Here is a 23,567-nt window from a genome sequence, read left to right on the forward strand (position 1 = left end):
TGTGTGAACACAGCCTAAGGGGGCCCAATGATCATTATTACAGCCTGCCTGTTATCAGGACGTCCCCCTGTTCATACTGTGCTGCTCCCAGCTGTTATTTAATGTCTCGCATACAACATACTTTCTGACAAGGGTTGTGCTTGTTCCATCGCCGGTGAGTACGCAGGATTTGGAATGGGCATTTATCGGGCTGTGCAGAAGGGTTTGGCCACTTTATCTTTATTTTGCCCAGTGTGTTGGGGCATGTTTTCCGTACCAAAGCACCATGGGTTGGGGCGCTGCTTTTGTGACACTTACTAGTGTCTTAGTACTACAGGTTCTCTTCCTGCCCTTGTTATTGTAGCCTCCCTCACAGCTCTCATGTCCACAAAATGGCTGCCGATAGAGGAGCATGTGACCCGACCTGCCAATTGGCCTCCTCCAACTGAAAGCCAGTGTACTTGGAGGAGGCTGGGGAACTTGTGTGGTCCCATGCCCCTCCACAGCCGCTATGGGGTGAGCAGGAGAGCTGTAGATAATGTGACACGACCCGATGGAGAGCCTGAGCACCTCCTCCAATCTGATTATTGGAAGTGTTTCTTTCCCATCTGTGCCCCTCTGTTCCTTAGTTATGTCCTCCACCCACCCATTTGGTAAAGATGCACATTTTTTTCCCTTCAGCCAACTGGGCGTGTACGACAGAGCTGCTCTGTAGCCGCTTGCTTTTTTTTCCCTCTGGTGCTGGCCAATTGCAACCCAGCCACACCCAGAGAGATGTTTTCTGGTATACGCCCAGTTGGTTGAAAGGAAAATGTACACCTTTATGCACAACATTGGAGCGGAGGGGCACAGAATGAAAAGCGTTCCAGAATAGGCAGACCAGCAGCAATTGGAGGATGTACTCAGTTTAATATAAAAAATGAGTGAAAGGTCATCTGTGTGTGACCACTAGGACCCCCAATGGTCCTAATAATTAGGGTCTCCATTTTCTGAACAAATGAACATTAGTGATGAGCGAACGTGCTGGGATGAGGTGTTATCTGAGCATGCTCATGTGCTACCCGAGTATCTTCGGTGTGCTCGAATACTGTCCTCAAGTCTCCACAGCTGCATGTAACATGGCTGTTCAACAGCCCCAATACATGCAGGGAATGTCTACCAAACAGGCAATATCTGTGTGTGTTGCAGCTGTCGTGCAGCCATGTTACGTGCAGCTGTGGAGACTCGAGGACAGTATTCGAGCACTCCTTTAGCACGCGTGCATGCTCAGATAACACCTCATCACTAACGTGCACTTGTTCTTGTATATGGGCTGAGATGCTGAACATGCCCTCTGTCGATGTGTCGGTGGTCTCTGATGTGAATCCCCCTTTGAGGGAAACCTCTCTGGTAAGGATCACCCTGTTTGCTGGCCCAGGAAAGCCTTTATTTCCTGCCCCACCAGCCAACTATAAGATGAGCCAGCAGCTTTGCTAATTACTCTGTGCTCTGTACAATTAACACCCTGACTGCTGGCTAATTAGCAGCCCGACTGTAATTACCGTCTCCTTGTGCTCTGGCTGCGTTTCTGCTCCACAGCCATTCATTTCTTCACCTTCATGTGTCATGCCCATGGACTTGTTTCAGCCACGTAGGCCTCCCTGTCCGTCACAGCGTAAGGACACCTTTGGGTAGGGGAGGTAGTGTTTTGAAATACATGTTTTGTTTGCTTGCTAAAAATATTTTTCTTCTGTTGTGTTTCATTGCAAACTTAAACAGTTTGACTTCAATAGTATCTAACCTGCACAGTTGCTGGCTCCAGGATGATTTGGCTGAGAATCGGTCAGTGAGCTGGTTCTGACCAGAGTTTATAATTCTTTGTCTTTGTTCTTCTGAGTTCCTATCATAAAATTTGGCTGAACTTTCAGGTGGTCATAAATCAGCTCAGAGGAGCTCAGAACAAAGATAAGAGTTACAAGGTCTACCATCAAAACAAGCTTCCTGGTGGATTCTCAGTTAACTCATTCTGCAGGCAGCAGTTTACAGAAGCTACAGAAAGAAACAATTTTTAAAGATGATTTGTAGCCAGAGTACATGCATTTTCAATAATATATATACACTATACCTAGCAATAACCTTCTGCTGATAAAACAGTGATTTATCAAAACTACAGGAAACAGGACGTCTCAGGAATCAGGGTCTCTGTCTCTACATTATGCTGCTCCCAGATTAGGCTGCAAAAACCTGGTGATGGATTCCATTTAAAAAAACAAAAAAAACCTCCATAAATAATAAATGGGGCCCAAGGGGTTTATACATCAAGATATTACAATCTAAAATGACTTTTGAAGCCAGTGATTCCATAATTCTATACTTTGTGGCCTGCCTTCTGATTCTGCTGTATAACTGACATTGTTTGTCACCCCCTTCCCTGTAGATGGAATCCACGGTCTGTGCATCTTCTGGACTACCTCTGCATCTGCTTGTCCCCATGGTCAGCAGTGACATATCGTCTCCCTGTGAGCAGATTATGGTGCGAACACGATCCGTGGGTGTCAACACCAGCGACGTGGCTCTTGCTACGGAGCCTGAATGTCTCGGCCCTTGTGAACCCGGCACCAGTGTTAATTTGGAAGGCATTGTGTGGCAAGAGACAGAAGATGGTAAGCAAAGCTTTATTTATGCACGAAGTGTCTGCTGGTTTTTATTTGGGTTGGTGCCCAGGAGTGTATTATAGCACCTTCCAAACTGCCTGGTGCCATAGTACAACTCACACTTATCCCAATAATCCCCTAATTTCAAGGAGTTCAGTGTAGAGGGGCTGTTTCACCATATACGCGCTGTTTCAGATGGCAGCCTGGGGTTCTGCTCCTGGCACCGAAAAGCAAACCTCTGTCTGTTCCAGGAGTAGCGGCGGTCAGCCAGGCATCTTGCCTGCAGGGGAAGTTTAGGTCTACGTGGAAGGCCATTCAGATATTACAAGAACAGATTGAGGCTGCCAGCATGGAAGCCTCGTTCACAGACTGTCTTTACTGGCGGGATGGTAAGCTTAAAGGGGTTTTCCCATCTGATCCTATCTCAATATGTAGTCGGTGTAATAATAATAATATTAGCAAATACCTCCAATTAGAAATGTAGAATAGTTCTTCTGGTAAGTACTGTCACTTACCCCATGTGCAGATAATTGCAGTAGCTTAGGTATCCATGGTTACAACCACTAACAACGAACTAACTTTCACTATAACAGTTGTGATAACCATGGATACCTAAGCTACTGCAATGCCTTGCAAATGGGGTACGCGACATACAGTGGGGAAAAAAAGTATTTAGTCAGTCAGCAATAGTGCAAGTTCCACCACTTAAAAAGATGAGAGGCGTCTGTAATTTACATCATAGGTAGACCTCAACTATGGGAGACAAACTGAGAAAAAAAATCCAGAAAATCACATTGTCTGTTTTTTTTTCATTTTATTTGCATATTATGGTGGAAAATAAGTATTTGGTCAGAAACAAGCAATCAAGATTTCTGGCTCTCACAGACCTGTAACTTCTTCTTTAAGAGTCTCCTCTTTCCTCCACTCATTACCTGTAGTAATGGCACCTGTTTAAACTTGTTATCAGTATAAAAAGACACCTGTGCACACCCTCAAACAGTCTGACTCCAAACTCCACTATGGTGAAGACCAAAGAGCTGTCAAAGGACACCAGAAACAAAATTGTAGCCCTGCACCAGGCTGGGAAGACTGAATCTGCAATAGCCAACCAGCTTGGAGTGAAGAAATCAACTGTGGGAGCAATAATTAGAAAATGGAAGACATACAAGACCACTGATAATCTCCCTCGATCTGGTGCTCCTCGCAAAATCCCACTCCGTGGGGTCAGAATGATCACAAGAACGGTGAGCAAAAATCCCAGAACCATGCGGGGGGACCTAGTGAATGAACTGCAGAGAGCTGGGACCAATGTAACAAGGCCTACCATAAGTAACACACTACGCCACCATGGACTCAGATCCTGCAGTGCCAGACGTGTCCCACTGCTTAAGCCTGTACATGTCCGGGCCCGTCTGAAGTTTGCTAGAGAGCATTTGGATGATCCAGAGGAGTTTTGGGAGAATGTCCTATGGTCTGATGAAACCAAACTGGAACTGTTTGGTAGAAACACAACTTGTCGTGTTTGGAGGAAAAAGAATACTGAGTTGCATCCATCAAACACCATACCTACTGTAAAGCATGGTGGTGGAAACATCATGCTTTGGGGCTGTTTCTCTGCAAAGGGGCCAGGACGACTGATCCGGGTACATGAAAGAATGAATGGGGCCATGTATCGTGAGATTTTGAGTGCAAACCTCCTTCCATCAGCAAGGGCATTGAAGATGAAACGTGGCTGGGTCTTTCAACATGACAATGATCCAAAGCACACCGCCAGGGCAACGAAGGAGTGGCTTCGTAAGAAGCATTTCAAGGTCCTGGAGTGGCCTAGCCAGTCTCCAGATCTCAACCCTATAGAAAACCTTTGGAGGGAGTTGAAAGTCCGTGTTGCCAAGCGAAAAGCCAAAAACATCACTGCTCTAGAGGAGATCTGCATAGAGGAATGGGCCAACATACCAACAACAGTGTGTGGCAACCTTGTGAAGACTTACAGAAAACATTTGACCTCTGTCATTGCCAACAAAGGATATATCACAAAGTATTGAGATGAAATTTTGTTTCTGACCAAATACTTATTTTCCACCATAATATGCAAATAAAATGAAAAAAAAAACAGACAATGTGATTTTCTGGATTTTTTTTTCTCAGTTTGTCTCCCATAGTTGAGGTCTACCTATGATGTAAATTACAGACCCCTCTCATCTTTTTAAGTGGTGGAACTTGCACTATTGCTGACTGACTAAATACTTTTTTTCCCCACTGTAGGTTATCAGCAGAACTGTTCTACATTTCTAATGGAGGTATTTACAAATTTTATTATTATACCTACAACATATTGGAATAGGATCTTGGAGATGGAAATACCCCTTTAACGAGAATCTGAAACCAGTTTCTGCTGCACCTTTTATAGAGCATTATAAAGTAGGAGCGGAATCCCTGATCCTAGCGCTGGGGTCCAGGGTTCAAGGAAGTTTGTGTGTTCTCCCCGTGTTTGCGTGGCTTTCCTCCGGGTACTCCGGTTTCCTCCCACGTTCCAAAGACCTAGTAATAGGGGCCTAGATAGTGAGCCCCAATGGGGACAGTAATGTCCAATGTATCTGTAAAGCTCTGCGGAATATGATGGCTGTGTATAAGCAAAGCATAATAAATAAATGTAGCCCTTGATAGTCCTGAGATCCGGAAAACCTTGTGCTCCACCACTGACTGACTGGCAGATTTCTGCCTATGCACAGTGTAGAGAGATAGCCGTTAATCATTTACATGAGTTGGCTTAAAATGAGCTCATCACTGAATGGAACAAGCAGAGCAGCAGCAGACAATACAAGGTTTTTTTTTTTTTCAAACTTATGGCAGGGGGAGCCCTGTAAGTAAAACACCAATGGAATCAAGGTCTTTGTTCATAATTTATGCTGCCCTCAGATTGGTGACAGTCGTGACAGAATCCCTTAAAATGTATTTTTAAAGTGCTGACGTATTACCCTAGCTTACGTGTGCAGTGCTGATATTTGCAAAGCTTTTGTTATAGCACAGTTATGTGGAGCCATAGTTCTCCTCCACTAGACTAAGACATATATAATCTGCATCAAATTCCATGTAAATAATATCATGCTCCAGTGGACGTTATGTAAGTTTTTTTCCTATAAATATTGTTTTACGCGATACTGCCTCAAGCACAGTGCTTTGCTTTTTGAACGAGTCCTTAAAGAGTTGTTTCTTTCTCAGCCATAAAGGTGTATTTACAGCTCCAAGATTGTAGCCCAGTATGTAGTACATGTAATAATAATAATAATATTAGCAAATTCCTCCAATTAGTAATGTAGTATAGTTCTTCTGATAAACTGTCACTTCCTCATGTGCTGGGCATTGCAGTAGCTTAAGTATCCATGGTTACAGCCACTCATTTAGTGACAATTAGCTAGTTGCTATTGGTTGTAACCATTGATATCTAAGTTACTGCAATGCCCTGCACATGGAGTAAGCGACATAGCTAATCAGAAGAACTATACTGCATTTCTAAGTGGAGGTATTTGCTAATATTATTATTACACCTATTACATGTTTGGATAGAATCTTGGAGATGGAAGTACCCCTTTTAAATGGTTGTGATGATACTGACCCAGTCCACTGGAGGTAGAGCTATGAAATCAGCCGACAGCTGCTCAGCTACGCTGTTTCTGTAGCTCCCCTTATTTTCTATTGGAGTTATGGGAATTGCTTTGCTCAGCTGCTGTCATCTGTTTCCGTAGCCGTACCTTCAGGGGTCAGAGCCTCGATGGACTTATTCTCGTCTCTGCCATTTATGACTGTGATGGAAATAGGAATTTAAAAATCCTCAGCGCTAAAAGCATGTTTAAACTACATTGTGAATAGTACTGCAATATTAGTTTATTAATGAAACAAATCTCTAGGAAAATACACCTTTTTTATTATGTAACCCAGTTAACCTTAGTCCCTATTTGCACTTCCAGCACCCCATGCAAATAGCTGGTCAGGCATCTTCCTTGCTGGGACGATAGTGGAAATATAGTATTACGGTATATGGTTGACCCTCTCTTTCAATCAACCCCTGCAGTTTTTGGTCGTGTAGTAAGGACTGTGCCCGAGTGCTACATCTGAATGTGATCTGATAAACAGTGAATCGGAGCATTTGATTTCACATTCAGAACCTCCTGCCCTGAAGATGTGTTCACATAGTGTAGTGTTCCTTGTACCGTATTGGACGTGCCTTCTAGCTACAGGGTGACGACTGGTTTCCAGCCTCTGAATGTAGTAATGCCTGTTGTACAGCTCGGTAACTCAGCACTTGTAGCCTGCACTGGGCCACACTGTACCTTTGTGTGCCTTTAATTTTTTGTATAGCGGCAACACACAGCTTTCTTCACACTAAGGGAAAGAAAACTGGCGTGCTCCCACCCACATGCTATGTTGCCCCATAGTCGTTCCATAGGAGAGGAGTGTAGACAAAGAGGCACCAATATGCATGTTCTTATAAACAAGAATGTCTCTATTCACTGACTGCCTTTAGAGCTTTTGATGGGGTTTCTCAGTAATGTACCCAAGCATAGCTTGTTGTGTTTAAGAAAAAAAAAAAAAATCTTTCTTTATAACCCCCTCCCCGGCTCCTGTGCGGAGTCAATGCCACTGTTCCTAATATCTGCATCTGCCGTGCATTATGTCAGTGCTGCAGACGTCAGGAACAGTGGTAGAGACTCAGACTTGGGGAGGGTAAGTAAACAACAGTTTACTTTTTCCAACAGACTGTGCCTGGTGACACAACTTTTTTTTGTAAACACAAAGTTCAATACTTTTCATTATGCAGTTAACCCCTTAAAACGACAAATGACGGACATAGCACGTCATGAGCGGGAGTCAGTTCCTGCATCATGACGTGCTATGTCCAAGAAGTGAAGAAGTGCGCGGACGGCTTCCATCAGTCCCCGCACTCAGGGCCCTCTGATCAGTCAATCTGACTCACCAATCACAGTATGATCACGCAGGAGGTGCTGAAATATCAGCACCTCCTCCATGATCACAGCAGGAGCTTGGTGCCACAAGTGGCTGAGCTCCTGCCTTGACAGCCAGGGACAGTGCCAGCATCGCCCTATGCTGTTTAACCCCCTAAATGAGGCATCGAGAGCGACTGCAGAATTTAGAAGGCAGGGAGGGGGCTCTCTCTCCCTTCAGATCGATGCCCCACATGTCATTGCGGGGGTCCGATCATTGCCATGGTGACCGAGGGTCAGCATTACGACTCCCAGGTCACCGAGCTACAGAAAACATCTTGGACCATGCTCAGAGCATGGTCTAAGATGCTTCTGTCAGTGCAGCACTTACAGGTATAAAGCATTGCAATGCATTATATCAGTAATCAAAGTAAAAAAAAGTGAAAGTCCCATAGAGGGACCAAGTTAAAAAGTTTATAAAAAAAAAAAAAAGTAAAAATATTTTTTAATTTTTTTTTTCAAAATAATAAAAAAAATTATACCAATAAATACACATTTTTGTGTGAACTAAAAATAAAAAAAAAGTAAACATATTTGGTATTGCCGCTTCCGGAACAACCCCATCTATAAAGCTGTCACACTAGTTAAGCCCTTCAGTGAGCACCATAAAAAAAAATTACATGAATAAATACATTGCAAACTTTGGTTTTTTTTATCATGCCGCTGTAAAAAAAAAAAGGTGGAATAAAGCTGCTTTATCAATTTTTACCATATGCAAAATGGCATAAAAAAAATTTCCTGTTTTTGTTCATTCTGCCAAAATGGGGATAAAAGCAATCAAAAAATGTCATGTGTCCGAAAATAGTACCAATAAATACATTAACCCGTCCCGCAAACAAACAAGGCCTCACATGACTGTCGGCAAAAATATGGAAAAATTAGAGCTTTCAAAGAATGGGGATGCAATAGTTTTTGCAAAAAAAAGCGCCTTTTAGTGTGTGACAGCAGCCAAACAGAAAAAAAACTATATAAATCTGTTATCGCGTTAAGCCGAAAAATAAAGTTGCCTAATCACTTATACCGCACGAGGAACGACACAAAAAATAAATGAAATCAATACTTCACCTGCTGCTCATTTGTTCCTTCTACCTCCCAAACATCGCAGTAAGGCTCGACTCACATTTATCCTGTGCTTACATCAGGGTTTTCATGTAATTCTCTGAAATATTTTACTCATATGAAACCCTTGGCGGACGATTTCCTATGAGGCAGAAGAAGGCACTGAGGTAGATGAAGGACGCAGTCTGGCCTATGATCCAGCAGTGTCAGTCTTTTTAGGCATGCATAAAAGTGTTGTCCGCCACAGTTTAGTACACTGCTGACGAGGACACCGTTGAACAGAGGCTAGACGGTGTCCAGAGTAACTCTGCTGTCTCATTATAGTAAATGAATCCCTCGAGGGGTTTCATCTGAGTCACATCATTCGTAGATTTAGATGGAAACCCCGATGTAAGTGCTCAGCGTAGAGCACAGGGTATATGTGATCTAAAATGTTATGTTAAATGTCCCCAACAAAAGCTTCAATTCAGTCCACAAAAAAGCAAGTCTCCACTCAAGTCCATCATCTGTCAATGGAAATATAAGGGACTGGTAGTATAAAGGCTCTGGAAAAGCAAAATGGCTCTTCACCCCCCAAAAGAAATACAGTGAATTCTGCACTACCAAATCCAAATGCCCCTCTCTCTTCTGAGCCCCACAGTGTGTCTAAACCACATTTAGCAACCACATGTTTGGCAGGGGTATAATTTCTAAAATGGACCACTTGAGGGTGATTCTGCACTTCCAGCACTTAGGGGCTCTGTATATGGAGTCCACAAACTATTATAGGAAAAGCTGCCCTCCAGGAGGCAAATAGCGCTCCTCACATTCCGAGTCTCGCCGTGTGGCTAAACAGTGCTGTACAGCCACATATGTGGTATTTTCACCTTCAGCAGAAAGTGTGGGACAAATCTTGTTGCCATTTTTACCCATTTTCCAGTATGAAGATGTAAAATCCGGGACTAAAACTAAATTTTTGTGGCAAAAATGTAATTACTTTTTCTTTGCTTCCCAATGGTATAAAATTCTGTGGCACACTGTGGTGTCAATATGATCACTGCCCCCTAGATTAATTTAGCATTTAGTGTAGTTTGTAAAATGGGGTCACTTATAAGCAGTTCGCTGTTCTGGCATCTCAGGGGCTCTCCCAGTGGGTCTTGGCAGCCATAACAGTAAAATCTGCACTATAATATGGCGCTCCTTCCCTTCAAACCTTTGGACTGTGCCTCAAAAGTTGTTCCCAATTATATGTAGGGTATTGGTGCAATCAGGAGAAATTGCATAACAAACTGTGAGAGCCATTTTTCATATTCTCTCTTATAAAAAAAAAATTGTAGGTTAAAACAATTGCAGTAAAAATTTAATTATTCTTTCTTCACCGCCCAGTGGTATAAATTTCTGTGAGGCACATGTGGTTTCAGCATACTCGCTGCACCCCTAGATTAATGCATTGAGAGGCGTCGTTTCTTAAGTGATGTCACTTATGGGGGTTTTTGCTGTTCTGGCACGTCAGGGGCTCTACCAAAGTGACATGGCACCCTCAAACCATTCCAGCAAAATGTGAACTCCAATATGGCGCCTCTTCCCTTCTGAGCTTTGCCCTGTGCCTCAAAAGTAGATTTCGACCACATATGGGGTATCCAGGTACTCAGGAGAAATTGCACAATAAACTGTATGGTGCATTTTATCCTTTTTACATCTGTGAAAATAAAAGAATAATTAAGGCTAAAAGATCATTTTTGGGGGAAAAATTTGATTTGTATGTGTGATTTTTATAAATGTGATAGTTTATAAACTTCTGTAAAGCACATGGGGGTTCAAGGTGCTCGCCACACATCTACTCACATACTTTGAGGAGTCTAGTTTCCAAAATAGGGTGAGCGTCTTCCACTGGTTATGCATTTGGAACTCTCCAAACGCCACATGGCATTCGCTCTCGATTCCAGCCCTTTGTGTGTTCAAAAAGTCAAATGGCGCTCCTTCCCTTCCAAGCCCTGTCATTCCACTGATGGCAGTATCTGCATACTCGGGAGAAATCACACAACAAATTTTGAGGTCCATTTTCTCCTGTTACCCTTGCGTAAATAGCAAATTTGGAGTAAAGTAAAATTTTTGGTGTTCATTTTTTCCTTCCACATTGCATTAATTCCTGTGAAGCCGCTAAAGGGTTACTAAACTTCTTGAATGTGGTTTTGAGTACCTTGAGGGGTGCATTTTTTAGAATGGTATCACTTTGGAGTATTTTCTGTCATATAAGCCCCTGAATGAAAGTCACTTCAAATGTGAGGTGGTCCCTAAAAAAATGGTTTTGTAAATTTTATTGGAAAAATGAGAAATTGCTGGTCAACGTTTAATCCTTCTAATGTCCTACTAAAAAGAATTGTTTCCAAAATTGTAGTTATTAACTATTGTGTGTGACACCACTCTCTGATTTAAGGGCATAAAAATGAAAAGTTTGAAAATTGTGTCATTTTCCAAATTTTTGACAATTTCCCGATATTTTCCCAAGTAAACGCAAGTCACATCGAACATATTTTACCACTAACAAGTAGTACAGTATGTCACGAGAAAACAGTCTCGGATCTGTTGGAGCGTTCCAGAGTTGTAACCTCATAAAGCAACAGGTGTCACATTTAAAAAATTGAGGCCAAAGTAGTCCAGTCCTTAAGGGGTTAAAGCTGTTACCGGTTTCAAAATGTAAAGAATACAGTCATATGTAAAAGTTTGGGCACCCCTATTAATGTTAACCTTTTTTCTTTATAACAATTTTGGTTTTTGCAACAGCTATTCCAGTTTCACATATCTAATAACTGATGGACTCAGTTATATTTCTGGATTCAAATGAGGTTTATTGTGCTAACAGAAAATGTGCAATCTGCATTTAAACAAAATTTGACCGGTGCAAAAGTATGGGCACCCTTATCATTTTCTTGATTTGAACACTCCTAACTACTTTTTACTGACTTCCTGAAGAACTAAATTGGTTTAGTAACCTCATTGAGCTTTGAACTTCATAGCCAGGTGTATCAAATCATGAGAAAAGGTATTTAAAGAGGCCACTTGCAAGTAGTTCTCCTATTTGATTCTCCTATGAAGAGTGGCATCATGGGCTCCTCAAAACAACTCCCAAATGATCTGAAAACAAAGATTATTCAACATAGCTTTTCAGGGGAAGAATACAAAAAGTTGTCTCAGAGATTTAACCTGTCAGTTTCCACTGTGAGGAACATAGTAAGGAAATGGAAGAACACAGGTACAGTTCTTGTTAAGCCCAGAAGTGACAGGCCAAGAAAAATATCAGAAAGGCAGGGAAGAAGAATGGTGAGAACAGTCAAGGACAATCCACAGACCACCTCCAAAGACCTGCAGCATCATCTTGCTGCAGATGGTGTCACTGTGCATCGGTCAACAATACAGCGCATGCATAACGCCTTTTTGTATGACCAAACAACTCAATCTTTGTTTCATCAGTCCACAGGACCTTCTTCCAAAATGTAACTGGCTTGTCCCAATGTGCTTTTGCATACCTCAGGCTACTCTGTTTGTGGCGTGCTTGCAGAAACGGCTTCTTTCGCATCACTCTCCCATACAGCTTCTCCTTGTGCAAAGTGCGCTGTATTGTTGACCGATGCACAGTGACACCATCTGCAGCAAGATGATGCTGCAGGTCTTTGGAGGTGGTCTGTGGATTGTCCTTGACTGTTCTCACCATTCTTCTTCTCTGCCTTTCTGATATTTTTCTTGGTCTGCCACTTCTGGGCTTAACAAGAACTGTACCTGTGTTCTTCCATTTCCTTACTATGTTCCTCACAGTGGAAACTGACAGGTTAAATCTCTGAGACAACTTTTTGTATCCTTCCCCTGAAAAGCTATGCTGAATAATCTTTGTTTTCAGATCATTTGAGAGTTGTTTTGAGGAGCCCATGATGCCACTTTTCATAGGAGAATCAAATAGGAGAACTACTTGCAAGTGGCCACCTTAAATACCTTTTCTCATGATTTGATACACCTGGCTATGAAGTTCAAAGCTCAATGAGGTTACAAAACCAATTTAGTCCTTCAGTAAGTCAGTAAAAAGTAGTTAGGAGTGTTCAAATCAAGAAAATGATAAGGGTGCCCATACTTTTGCACCGGTCAAATTTTGTTTAAATGCAGATTGCACATTTTCTGCTAGTACAATAAACCTCATTTGAATCCAGAAATATAACTGAGTCCATCAGTTATTAGATATATGAAACTGAAATAGCTGTTGCAAAAACCAAAATTGTTATAAAGAAAAAAGGTTAACATTAATAGGGGTGCCCAAACTTTTACATATGACTGTATATGCAGTGGACCTACATCATCCAGCCTAGTCTGACTTGCTGCAGGTTGTTCTCATGTCATCTGTCTCTTCTCCGTACTACCATAGATGGCATCACATCCTATAGCACCTACCTGGGCTCTGGCAGTGATTAGGAGCAGATGTTCAGTGCCTCTAGTGAGCGCCCGATCTAATGGAGTCCCGGATTCCCCGGGGTGAGGTGCAGAGAGATACCAGCCTAATACGTACCTGCTTCCTCTGCTCATAGCCGCGGTCTGCAGCTGTGCCGCCATCTGCTTTCTGAATGTAAGCCCGGGAAAGCTGCTGATGTGTGCGCCGTAGCCCGAGCTTATTTTGCCTAGAACGGCCACTTTAGGCTACTTTCACACATCAGGTTTTCGGCGTCAGGCGCGATCCGGCGTCGTGCCGGAACGCCGGATCCGGCAAATGTTTCGTAAAACCGGATGTGACAGATCCGGTTTTCTGCCGGATCCGTCTTGTTCTTGACAGACAAAACCGGATCCGTCTCATCCGGTTCATCCGTTTTTCTATCCGTTTTTCAACGGATTACGCCGGATCCGGTTTTTAAAATTGACCCTTGTGGCCTTCCGAACGGGATTGGCTACTGGAAAACTATATATAGCATGTTCCTACAGCCCTTCTTTGACAGGTTGTAGAGGAGAAAGTGCAGGTTGGAGAGAAGAGCAAGTTACTGGCGAAGATCGATGTTGTCATTGGAAATATTTTGAAGAATTTGGCGGATTTTATAGCGGAGGCGAATCGTTTGAGGGTGATTGTTCTGGAGAAGGAGAGAGCGAGACAGCAGCGCATCAGGCATCGTAGACTACGTTTGTGGATCCACCCCATCACAGCCAAGAGAATGACGCGTGGGGTCTATTCTACACTCTGCATGGACCTTCGACGAAACCCGGATAAATTTTTTGGATATGTTAGGATGAAAATGGAGAATTTTGATTACTTGGTAGAGCGCATTGCACACCTCATAAGAAAAGCGGACACCTATTGCCGCTTCTCTGTTTCACCCGCAGAGCGTCTGATGGTGACTTTAAGGTAAGCCACATTTATTGGATATGCTCGCATCAGAGCACACTTTCACTGCAATCTTGTTGGTGGTAGTTTGTATCTCCAAGTGTTATAGGTCAGTTTTGGTATGTAATGCTGTGATTTAAAACTAATTTATTGTTTTTTAATTCCCCACAGATTTCTTGCAACTGGAGAATCCCTTTCGTCACTGCATTTCCAGTACAGACTCGGGATTTCCACCATTTCTGGAATTGTGAAGTACACATGCCGTGCACTGTGGGACTCCTTAGCTGAAGAGTTTTTACCAGAGCCCACAACAGAGAGGTGGATTGAAATTGCTGACAAGTTTCAACAGATATGTCAGTTTCCAAACTGCTTGGGCGCTGTGGACGGGAAACATATCCGCATTGTAAAGCCAGCTGGATCGGGATCGGAATATTTCAATTACAAGAAATATTTTTCAATTGTCCTCATGGCCATCGCTGACGCGGAATACAAATTTATTGCGGTTGATATTGGGGCCTATGGCCGCTCCAATGACTCTCAAGTTTTCAAACTGTCTGCCATGGGGCGTAAACTGTATGGAAACACCTTCCAGTTCCCACCACCTAGACCGCTGCCGCAAACATCTGGTCCACCTATGCCATTTGTCTGTGTAGGGGATGAAGCCTTCCAGCTGTCAGAACACCTTTTGAAACCGTACTCTAGCAGAGGATTGACAAGACCAAAACGCATTTTTAATTACCGCCTCACAAGAGCAAGAAGAATGGTTGAATGTACCTTTGGTATTCTGACAGCCAAATGGCGGGTCCTATTGACTGCGATCAACCTCAAGACAGAAACTGTGGACGAGGTGATCAAAGCGTGCGTGGTACTCCACAATTTTGTTATCTGCAAGGAACCCATTTCCATTGAGGACACCTCTGAAGAAACCACCTTGCAAGATTACCATGACATTACCACTAGAAGTTCTGTGACGGTTTCAGTAATGAGGGACAATTTTGCACTATACTTTGTCACCTCAAGGCAGAGTACACTGGCAGGATGACAGAGTGTGAAAGATTTGTGCCCTAACCAAACTTGTGTACCTTCTGGACCAACAGTATATACCTTTGCCAACCAAAGTTGGCTATCTTGTCATGGTCTTACTATTTTTAGCTTTAGGCCACAGGTGTGTACCTGGTTGTGTTTTATGCTAAGTATTTCACCTTTTAACAAAAGTTGTGTACATTGTTAGGAAATCACCAACAATAAACACAACTTTTTAGGTGAAATACTTTGCTTCAAACACAACCAGGAACACAACTGTGGCAAAAAGCTAAAATTTACCCACAGTTATATACCTAGTTTTGAATACCATTTCACCTTTTAAATACCCTGTATTTAACCTTTTTCGCCGCAGAAAGAAGTGACAGACAACCAGTGTAAAATAATTTAACTTTTATTGAAAAATGTTTTTTTTAGTAAACTTTTTTAAAATTTTAATAAACTTGTTTAATAAAGCTTTGAAACCATAAAACTGGTCATTTTTATTTAGATACACACATTATAAATCTGTGTAGTGTGTGGTGGAAATACTGCTGGAGGGGCTGCGGGACACTTCGACACTGGGAGTGTGGAGAGAGGACTGTGATCGTGGTGGGGAAGGAACAGTTAGAGGTGAAAGTGTGGAAAAAACTACAGAATGGGTGGACATGTGGGAAGCAGAAGAGGTGGTGGGTGGTGGAGTGGAGGGTTGGGCAGGGACTGTAGGAGCAGATGATGTTGATGGCAAGTTGTATGGGGAAGGAGTTTGGTACGGGGCAGGTTGCTGGAAGTGGGGAGATGTCTGGTACGGGGCAGGTTGCTGGAAGTGGGGAGATGTCTGGTACGGGGCAGGTTGCTGGAAGTGGGGAGATGTCTGGTACGGGGCAGGTTGCTGGAAGTGGGGAGATGTCTGGTACGGGGCAGGTTGCTGGAAGTGGGGAGATGTCTGGTACTGGGGAGGTTGCTGGTACTGGGGAGTTTGCAGGTACTGGGGAGGTTGCTGGTACTGGGGAGGTTGCTGGTACTGGGGAGGTTGCTGGTGCTGGGGAGGTTGCTGGTGCTGGGGAGGTTGCTGGTGCTGGGGAGGTTGCTGGTGCTGGGGAGGTTGCTGGTGCTGGGGAGGTGGATGGTATGTAATAGGAGGGGGAGGATGGAAAGTGGCTGGAGGGGGTGTAGATGTAATAGGAGGGGGAGGATGGAAAGTGGCTGGAGGGGGTGTAGATGTAATAGGAGGGGGAGGATGGAAAGTGGCTGGAGGGGGTGCAGGTGGAGGAACTACTGTGGTGGGAGGAGGAGGTTGGGAGGTAACTTGCTGGAGAGCAGCGTGGCATGAATGCATTACATGCATCTGCTGGGCAGGAGAGAGCGTTTCCATGCGCTCCACAACAGACCTGAAAAAGGTGTGGTTTGGCGAAGATCTTGCTTCTGAATGCATGGTTTGCAGAAGTGTCTTCACCTCCAGAATGCTGGAGTTGATCTGCTGATAGCCTGCGGAGATTTGCTCTGACAAGACTTTTAGACAGTTCTGGAAAGATGCATTCAGATGCAAGAACTCTGGCGCATAAGTCTTTTCCTGACCCCTCTGCCGCTGCCGCCCAGTACCCGCAGGTGTACTAGAGGTGGCAGGGGCAGAAGGGTGGGGTAAAGGGAAAGCGATCTCCTCACCAGCAGCTTAATGTAATGTAGGCGGCCACGATGCTCCTGTGCTGGTGGATGGGACAGATGGGTCGAATGTGTGGGAAGGCTGGGAAGGTGCAGATGTACCGGGGCGGTCGAAGTGTCCCTCGGTGCCGGTCCCCTCAGGGATCGCCTCAGAAGGGTCCAATCGTGCAGGCTCCCGAGTGCTGCTCACCGTGCTGTGGAATAAAGAGAAAAAAAAACAATTAAAATACTGACATGGTATGGCCCTGGCTGAAAAAAAAATTTACATCTAACATTTTTTTTCACATGTGGTGTGTAATATTTACCTTCTAGTGACCATTGTTTCCCGGAGGAACGACAGGGCTTCTGCGTACTTGTACTTGCTCCTGCGTCCTCCAGATCCACTCGGGGCCCGCATCTCTTTATTGAACTCCTTCTTGAAACGATCCCTCACAGACCGCCACCGATTCACAATTCTGTTCCCTGAAACGAGAAAGGACAAAGTGGTTAGTATACAACATCAGTGTTTCCCAAACTCCAGTCCTCATGGTCCCCAGGGGTCATGTTTTCAGGATTTCCATAGTAAATAGAAATCCTGAACACATGATCCGTGGGGACCACGAGGACTGGAGTTCGGGAAACACTGGTTTACATCAAGCAACTGGTGCTGTATATACTTACGCTCTTTAATCTGGGCCCGAACATCGAGGTCCTCCCAGCGGCCCACAAGGAGCGAACAGATTTCCTCCCAGAGTCGTCGGGTAACGATAAGGTCAGCGTGGCGGCGGTCAGCCATATTCCAGAGCGGCTCCCTTTCTCTGACGAGATCAATGAGGTGGTCCACATCGAGTCCTCCATCCTCACCGTCAGAGTCGGTAGCACGCTGTGAAGGCTGTTAAAGAAAAAGACAAAAATAACATAATTAGCCTCCACAAAAGAAATGAAATAAAAAGTGCAAAAAAACAAAGCAAAAATATTTATACTTACACGCTGGTGACCGCCGCGTTGCTGTCGCCGACGACCCTGGGAGGCACTGCGAGGACCTCTTGGCCGAGCACCAGATTGGGAAGACTAGAGAAGAAAACAAAAAATGTTATGTCTTTGGATGTAGGCATTTGTTTGCTGTGTGTGGTCTGCAGAACATTGTTTTCTATGTGTTGTGTGTAGTGTGATGTTGTGTTTCTGCGTTTGATGCAAAAAACTTACCAATTGTGAGCCCACTCCAGGTGTCTGTCCACCCCTTCCTTCTTCTGGGAGCTCCTCTTCATCTTGTGAATCCTGTTTTGAAATAAAAGGCAATGAATAGACATATATTACAGAGATGATGGATTTTGGAAATAAAAACTTACCGTCAAACGCTGACGATGCGAGGGAGGGCTCCCAGAAGATGATGTGCTGTCTTCCTGGTGGCCACACTCCATGCCTGTGGGTGGTGTTCCAGCTGCTGCCGCTGCTGCTGCTGCATCTATTGGGCGGCTGTTGAATAAAGAGAAACAAAGGGCCAATGAATATCTTGATATTCAATAGCCCTAGTTTGGAGGAATGGGGGATTTGATAATTACCGTCTCTCATCTGCTGCTGGCCTCCCCTCCTCAGCATGTTCCATTTGCTGCTCCATTTGGGGGGGTGGTGGTGCTGATGGTGCTGCAGTGGTCTCCTGCCTTCTCCTGCTGCGCTTGGTTGCTTTCTTGGGTGGCATGTTGGGTGTGGCTGTGGGTCCCACTGTCTTGCTTTTATATATGTCTTGTGGGCAGAGCTACTGAGCATGCTCAGACCAAAAAAAACGGATCCGGCCACCGGATCCGGCTTTCGCCGGATCAGGCGCATTGCGGCGCTCATAGGCTTTCATTGTGTGAAAAAGCCGGACGCGCCGGATCCGGCGTGTCCGGCTTTTTCGCCGGAGACAAAAAACGTTACAGTAGCCGTTTTTTCCAGACGCCGGATCGCGACACATTGCTGGATCCGGCGAAAACCGGATGAAACGCATGGCCATCCGGCGCAAATGCAAGTCAATGGGGGGGAAATCGGATCCGGCATTGCATTTCGCCGGATCCGGTTTCTGTCAAAAGCGCCGGATCGCGCCTGACGGCGAAAACCTGATGTGTGAAAGAGGCCCTACTCTTTAAAGTCAAATCACAGGTTTTTGTTTTGATGATCACAGATTCTTAGCAAAATACTGCATTTGGGGGGGGGGGGGTAGTGACTTTTTTGGTGATTGTGAGGATAAACCATGGTTTGACATCACCTTGTGGCGTGACCATAAAGGGGTCGGCCACTTTCTCTCGTAGGTGCCGCTTGTATGGCGGCGTGAAGAAGCATGTGACCAGCGGTCGTGTTTCATTTGATTTTGCCCAAATGTGTTTATTGCTTCATACAAACGTGCATGTTATTTTATAGCCAAATTACGGGTCTAAAATTATTGGGGTCAAGTTTAACAGTGTTAGGGGATCTGGCAGATTGCCTTTACAGGCAATGCTATGTTATCTAACGGCACAAAAAAGAAATATATGAAAGGATGAAGAAGACTCAGACTAAGGCCACGTACACCCATCCATATGTCACGGTCCTAACTTGGAGAGGCGTACAGACTGGCATCGGGTCTCTCCTGACCATAGCAGCCTCATAGACTTAAGTGACACTATTGAGTTTGGGTCACAAGACTGACGGCCAAGGCCGTACATTGCTCTCTGTACTCTCGTTTTTTAAGCCTGTTTTTTCTTTTACCAAGTAGATTCAGGCTGCTGCATTCTCGGCAGCCTACTCTTTATAACTTCAAGCAGATCAGTCATCAGATTTCACAGTATAAGCTGTGTACTATATTAAATAATCTCTTGGACCTGATCAGACTCATATATTGGCTTTAAAAATCTCCAATAATGGTTGTAGTATCTTTATATTAAAATAAACATTTCATGAGTCCAGCTTGAGAGAGAGAAAGCTCATGGGTCAAAATGTATTCAGCCTCTGCTCACTCAGCCTGTCTGACAGCTGCAGCTTGTACTGAGCAGTGTAAAGTATCAGCAACAGCAGAGAGGAGGGACTCTGAGGCACTCATGAGTTTACACTTTCCTAGGCGGATTATACAGCCGTTCTGACATGGATTTTCAAAGTACGCCAAGTATTCTATTTTTATCAAGTTTAAGAGATCTATTTCATAATATTTGCCATTTGCACTGTGAAATGTGGTGACAGATGTGCTTTAAGGTTGGACAGCCTTGCAGCGCAGGGGTCCTGGGTTCAAATCCCACCAAGGACAACATCTGCAAGGAGTTTGTATGTTCTCCCCGTGTTTGCGTGGGTTTCGTCCAGGTTCTCCAGTTTCCTCCCACATTCCAAAGACATACTGATAGGGAATCTAGATAGTGAGCCCCATTGGGCACAGCGATGACATGTATGTAAAGCGCTGTGGAATAAGATGGCGCTATATAAGCAAAGCATAATAAATAAGGAGGCCATACATATTGGTCTAAGGGTATGTGCATGCGTTGTGTATTTGATAGCAGAAATTTCTGCACCATTCCTGCATCTCTTGGCAGGAAAATGCAGCCTCAAAAATGTCGCATTTTTGGTGCGTATATGCCCTGCGGTTTTTTCAGTTCATTCCATGGGTGAAAAACTCAGAGCAAAGCACAGATACTACAGATTGTTTTCTACACCAAATCTGCAAATCAAAAATATTCAACGTGTGCATCACACTTCAGGTTTCTCTTTCACTTTGCTGCCATCATGGTCATTTGCTTCAGCTTTTGTCACGAATCCACGCAGAAAAAAAAAACTTTTTTTCTTTTCTCTTCCAAGAAAAACTACTAAAACTCAGACCAAACTGGTGACGCTCAGATGAAACTGAACAAAATCACTGCTGAAACTAGGACGTCAGAAAAACAGATGTCGGAATGGGTGCTAAATCTGATTGAAATGCCCAGCCTGTCATTAGTTTTGGGAAATTAACAATAAGCGATTGTTTTAGCTGATGAATAACATACAGTCATCTTCTGGAAAGAAGGTGGCCACATTTAAAATCTTCATAGGATCTTCATAGCCCACAAACAAACACTCAATGATCAATGAGTGGAACAGGCTGCCAAGAGAGGTGAGTTCCCCTTCAATGGAAATCTTCAAACAGAGGCTGGACAGACATCTGTCTGAGATGGTTTAGTGAATCCTACATTGATCCGGTGGGGTTGGACACGATGACCCTGGAGGTCCCTTCCAACTCTTAACATTCCAGAATTCTTTGGGAAAGAATATTCTTAAAAAGATTTTAATTTTTTGGCTTTCCTTCAGCCAGTTTAAAAGTCTGTAACTGCAAATATAGACTAAAATGTATGAGTCGGTGTCAGCTTAATAATTGGTCACCAATCCTTCTGCCACCTATGGGTATTGGGGTAGAGCCCCCTCCCACAGATTCAGGGGTGGCAGAGAAGATGTGCCTAGGTATGGACTTTGTTCCAACTTGCGATTTTGAGTTCTTTTCCATTTGTGATGTGAATAAATTTGTTAGCGGCATTCTACGGAACAAAAGCATTTTTACAACGCACAGGACATCACCAGCAATGTAGTATGCGCTTCCACTAGTGTACAGAATAATGCCTTCAAGTCACTCCATTTTTTTGAACAACTAGCACTGATAACGTTAAATGAACTCAAAAGGTAATTATGAACACAGTATTAAATGACGCAAAAATTGAAGTACCCAATCTTAGCATGAATAAATCCAATTATGCACGATGGGTCACATAAATCCTGTCTGATGTTGACACATATTCTCTTTGCCTGGTAATCCTGCAATTTCTTGGAAAAACAGAAACCATGGTTTTATAGGTGAGGGTGTCACAATGGGATGTTTCAATAAAAAGAGGCAGATTATTTGAAAATGGTATCAAAACGGCAGCTCGGCTTGAAAAAAAAATAAGCCTTCTGAAAAATGGAGACGCTATGGGTCTCAGTAAATGGTGCCATTTTTTTTAACTTTTCTTACGAACTTTAGATTTAGTTGTCCACTACTTAAATAGAAAAATAACCTGTACATGTTAGATATCTGTGTACTGGAACTGACCTGGAGAATCATGACGACAGGAAGTTTTAGCATTTAGTGAACATGGTAAAAAAAAGAAAAAACATTGTGAAATTGCATGTTGTTTTTTTTTCCAAATCTCACCACACATTTTCCAGTAAACTATATGGTAAAATCAATAGTGTGTCATTCAAAGGTACAACTCGCCCACCAAAAAGCAATCCCTCATACGGCCATATTGATGGAAAAATAAAAATGTTATGGCTCTGGAAAGGGGGGCAAAAATGGAAAATGGCAATGTCGTGAAGAGGTTAATACCAACAATTGGCTGTCAATTAACCCCTTCCCGACATGCGCCGTATATATACTGCTCTGCGAGGGGTGCGTTCTCGCAAAAGGAAGTATATGTATGGCGCTGTGATTGCGCGGCCTCACGCGGAGCGCCGCGACTATCGCGTGCGGGTGTCAGCTGTATATGGCTAGGTTCACATTTGCGGATGGGCGAGCTGCGGAGGGCTGCGGACGTCCTTTGAAGCTCCGCCCACGGCCGCATACTTCTGCATGCGGCCTGTGTACCCTATCTTTAGCATTGGGTATGAAGGTCGTGCTGCGGTATGCGGATGCCTCCGCACGCATCGTTTTGACGATGCGACGACCCACGTCAAATGCACCATGTTTGAATTTGTTTTTTTCGTCGCATCGTCAAAAGGACGCATGCGGAGGCATCTGCATACTGCGGCACGACCTGTGTACCCAATGCTAAAGATAGGGTACGCAGGCCGCATGCAGAAGTATGCGGCGCTGACCGGAGGAGGCGCGGCCGTGGGCGGAGCTTCACGGAGGACGTCTGCAGCTCGCCCAGCCGCAAATGTGAACCTAGCCTATGACAGACACCAGCAGCAATGCCCACAGTCAGTGTTAGCACCGATCGCAGGCATTTAACCCCTCTGATGCCGCTGTCAGTAGTGACGGCAGAATAGAGGAGCATTGCGCTGGGATGGGGCTCCCTGCGCGCTTCCATTAGGACAACGCAATGCAATTGCATTGTCCTGATGGTCTCCATGAAGACCCCCGGCACCAAGATGGCCGCGGGGTCCTTCCGGGTTCTGCAGGGAAGGTGGCTCGTGAGCGCTTGCTGGGAGCAGGTACCGGCATGTCTCCTTCCCTGCCGGTCAGATCCTGATCTGTTAGGGCCCTGTCACACACCAGCGATCCCGACAACTATATCAACTTGTCAGGATCGCTGGTGAGTCGCTACATGATCGCTGGTGAGCTGTCAAACAGACAGCTTCACCAGCGATCAGCACCAGGGACGCCGAGCGCCCGGCGTAGCTGTGCACGTTAGTTACCAGCGCCTGATGCAGGGAGCTGGTAACTAAGGTACACATCGGGTTTCTAAGCAGCGCGCGTCACTTAGAAACCTGATGTGTACCTTGGTTACCAGCTCCCTGCATCAGCGCGCTGCTTAGAAACCCGATGTTTACCTTAGTTACCAGCACGCTGATCGCTGGTCTCCCGCCTGTCACACGCAGCGATGCGTGCTGGCCAGTGGGAGACCAGCGATCAAAGAAATGTCCAGGGCATTCCAACAACGATCAGCGATACCGGCAGGGGGGGCCGGTCGCTATGTGTGATGGGGGCTTTACTCTGCAGTGCAGTGTCAGATCGGCGATCTGATGTAATATAGTAATGTCCCATCATTGGACATTGTAAAAAAAAGTTTTTAAAAAAATTGCTGTCTTTTGTTCATTCTGTCTCCCAAAAATCAGAATAGAAAGCTATCAAAAAATGTCTTGTGCCAGAAAATAGTACCAATAAAAATGGCAGGTCGTCCCGCAAAAAACAAGCCCTCACATGGCTGTGTTGGCTGAAATATAAAAATATTATAG

General features: G+C 44.4%; 1 protein-coding gene across 3 annotated transcripts in view; it reads left to right on the forward strand.

The window, feature by feature from the left end:
- ZNF609 (zinc finger protein 609) overlaps nucleotides 1–23,567 on the forward strand; it is a 182,115-nt gene that overhangs the window by 113,438 nt on the left and 45,110 nt on the right. For all 3 annotated transcript variants that reach the window (XM_073579524.1, XM_073579525.1, XM_073579523.1), the window contains exon 3: nucleotides 2,396–2,621. In XM_073579524.1, coding sequence (XP_073435625.1) covers nucleotides 2,396–2,621 — 226 coding nt within the window. The remainder of the gene's footprint in view (nucleotides 1–2,395; nucleotides 2,622–23,567) is intronic.

This window comes from Dendrobates tinctorius, unplaced genomic scaffold (assembly GCF_039654945.1).
Source record: "Dendrobates tinctorius isolate UK_male_01 unplaced genomic scaffold, ASM3965494v1 ptg000062l, whole genome shotgun sequence".
Taxonomy (NCBI): domain Eukaryota; kingdom Metazoa; phylum Chordata; class Amphibia; order Anura; family Dendrobatidae; genus Dendrobates; species Dendrobates tinctorius.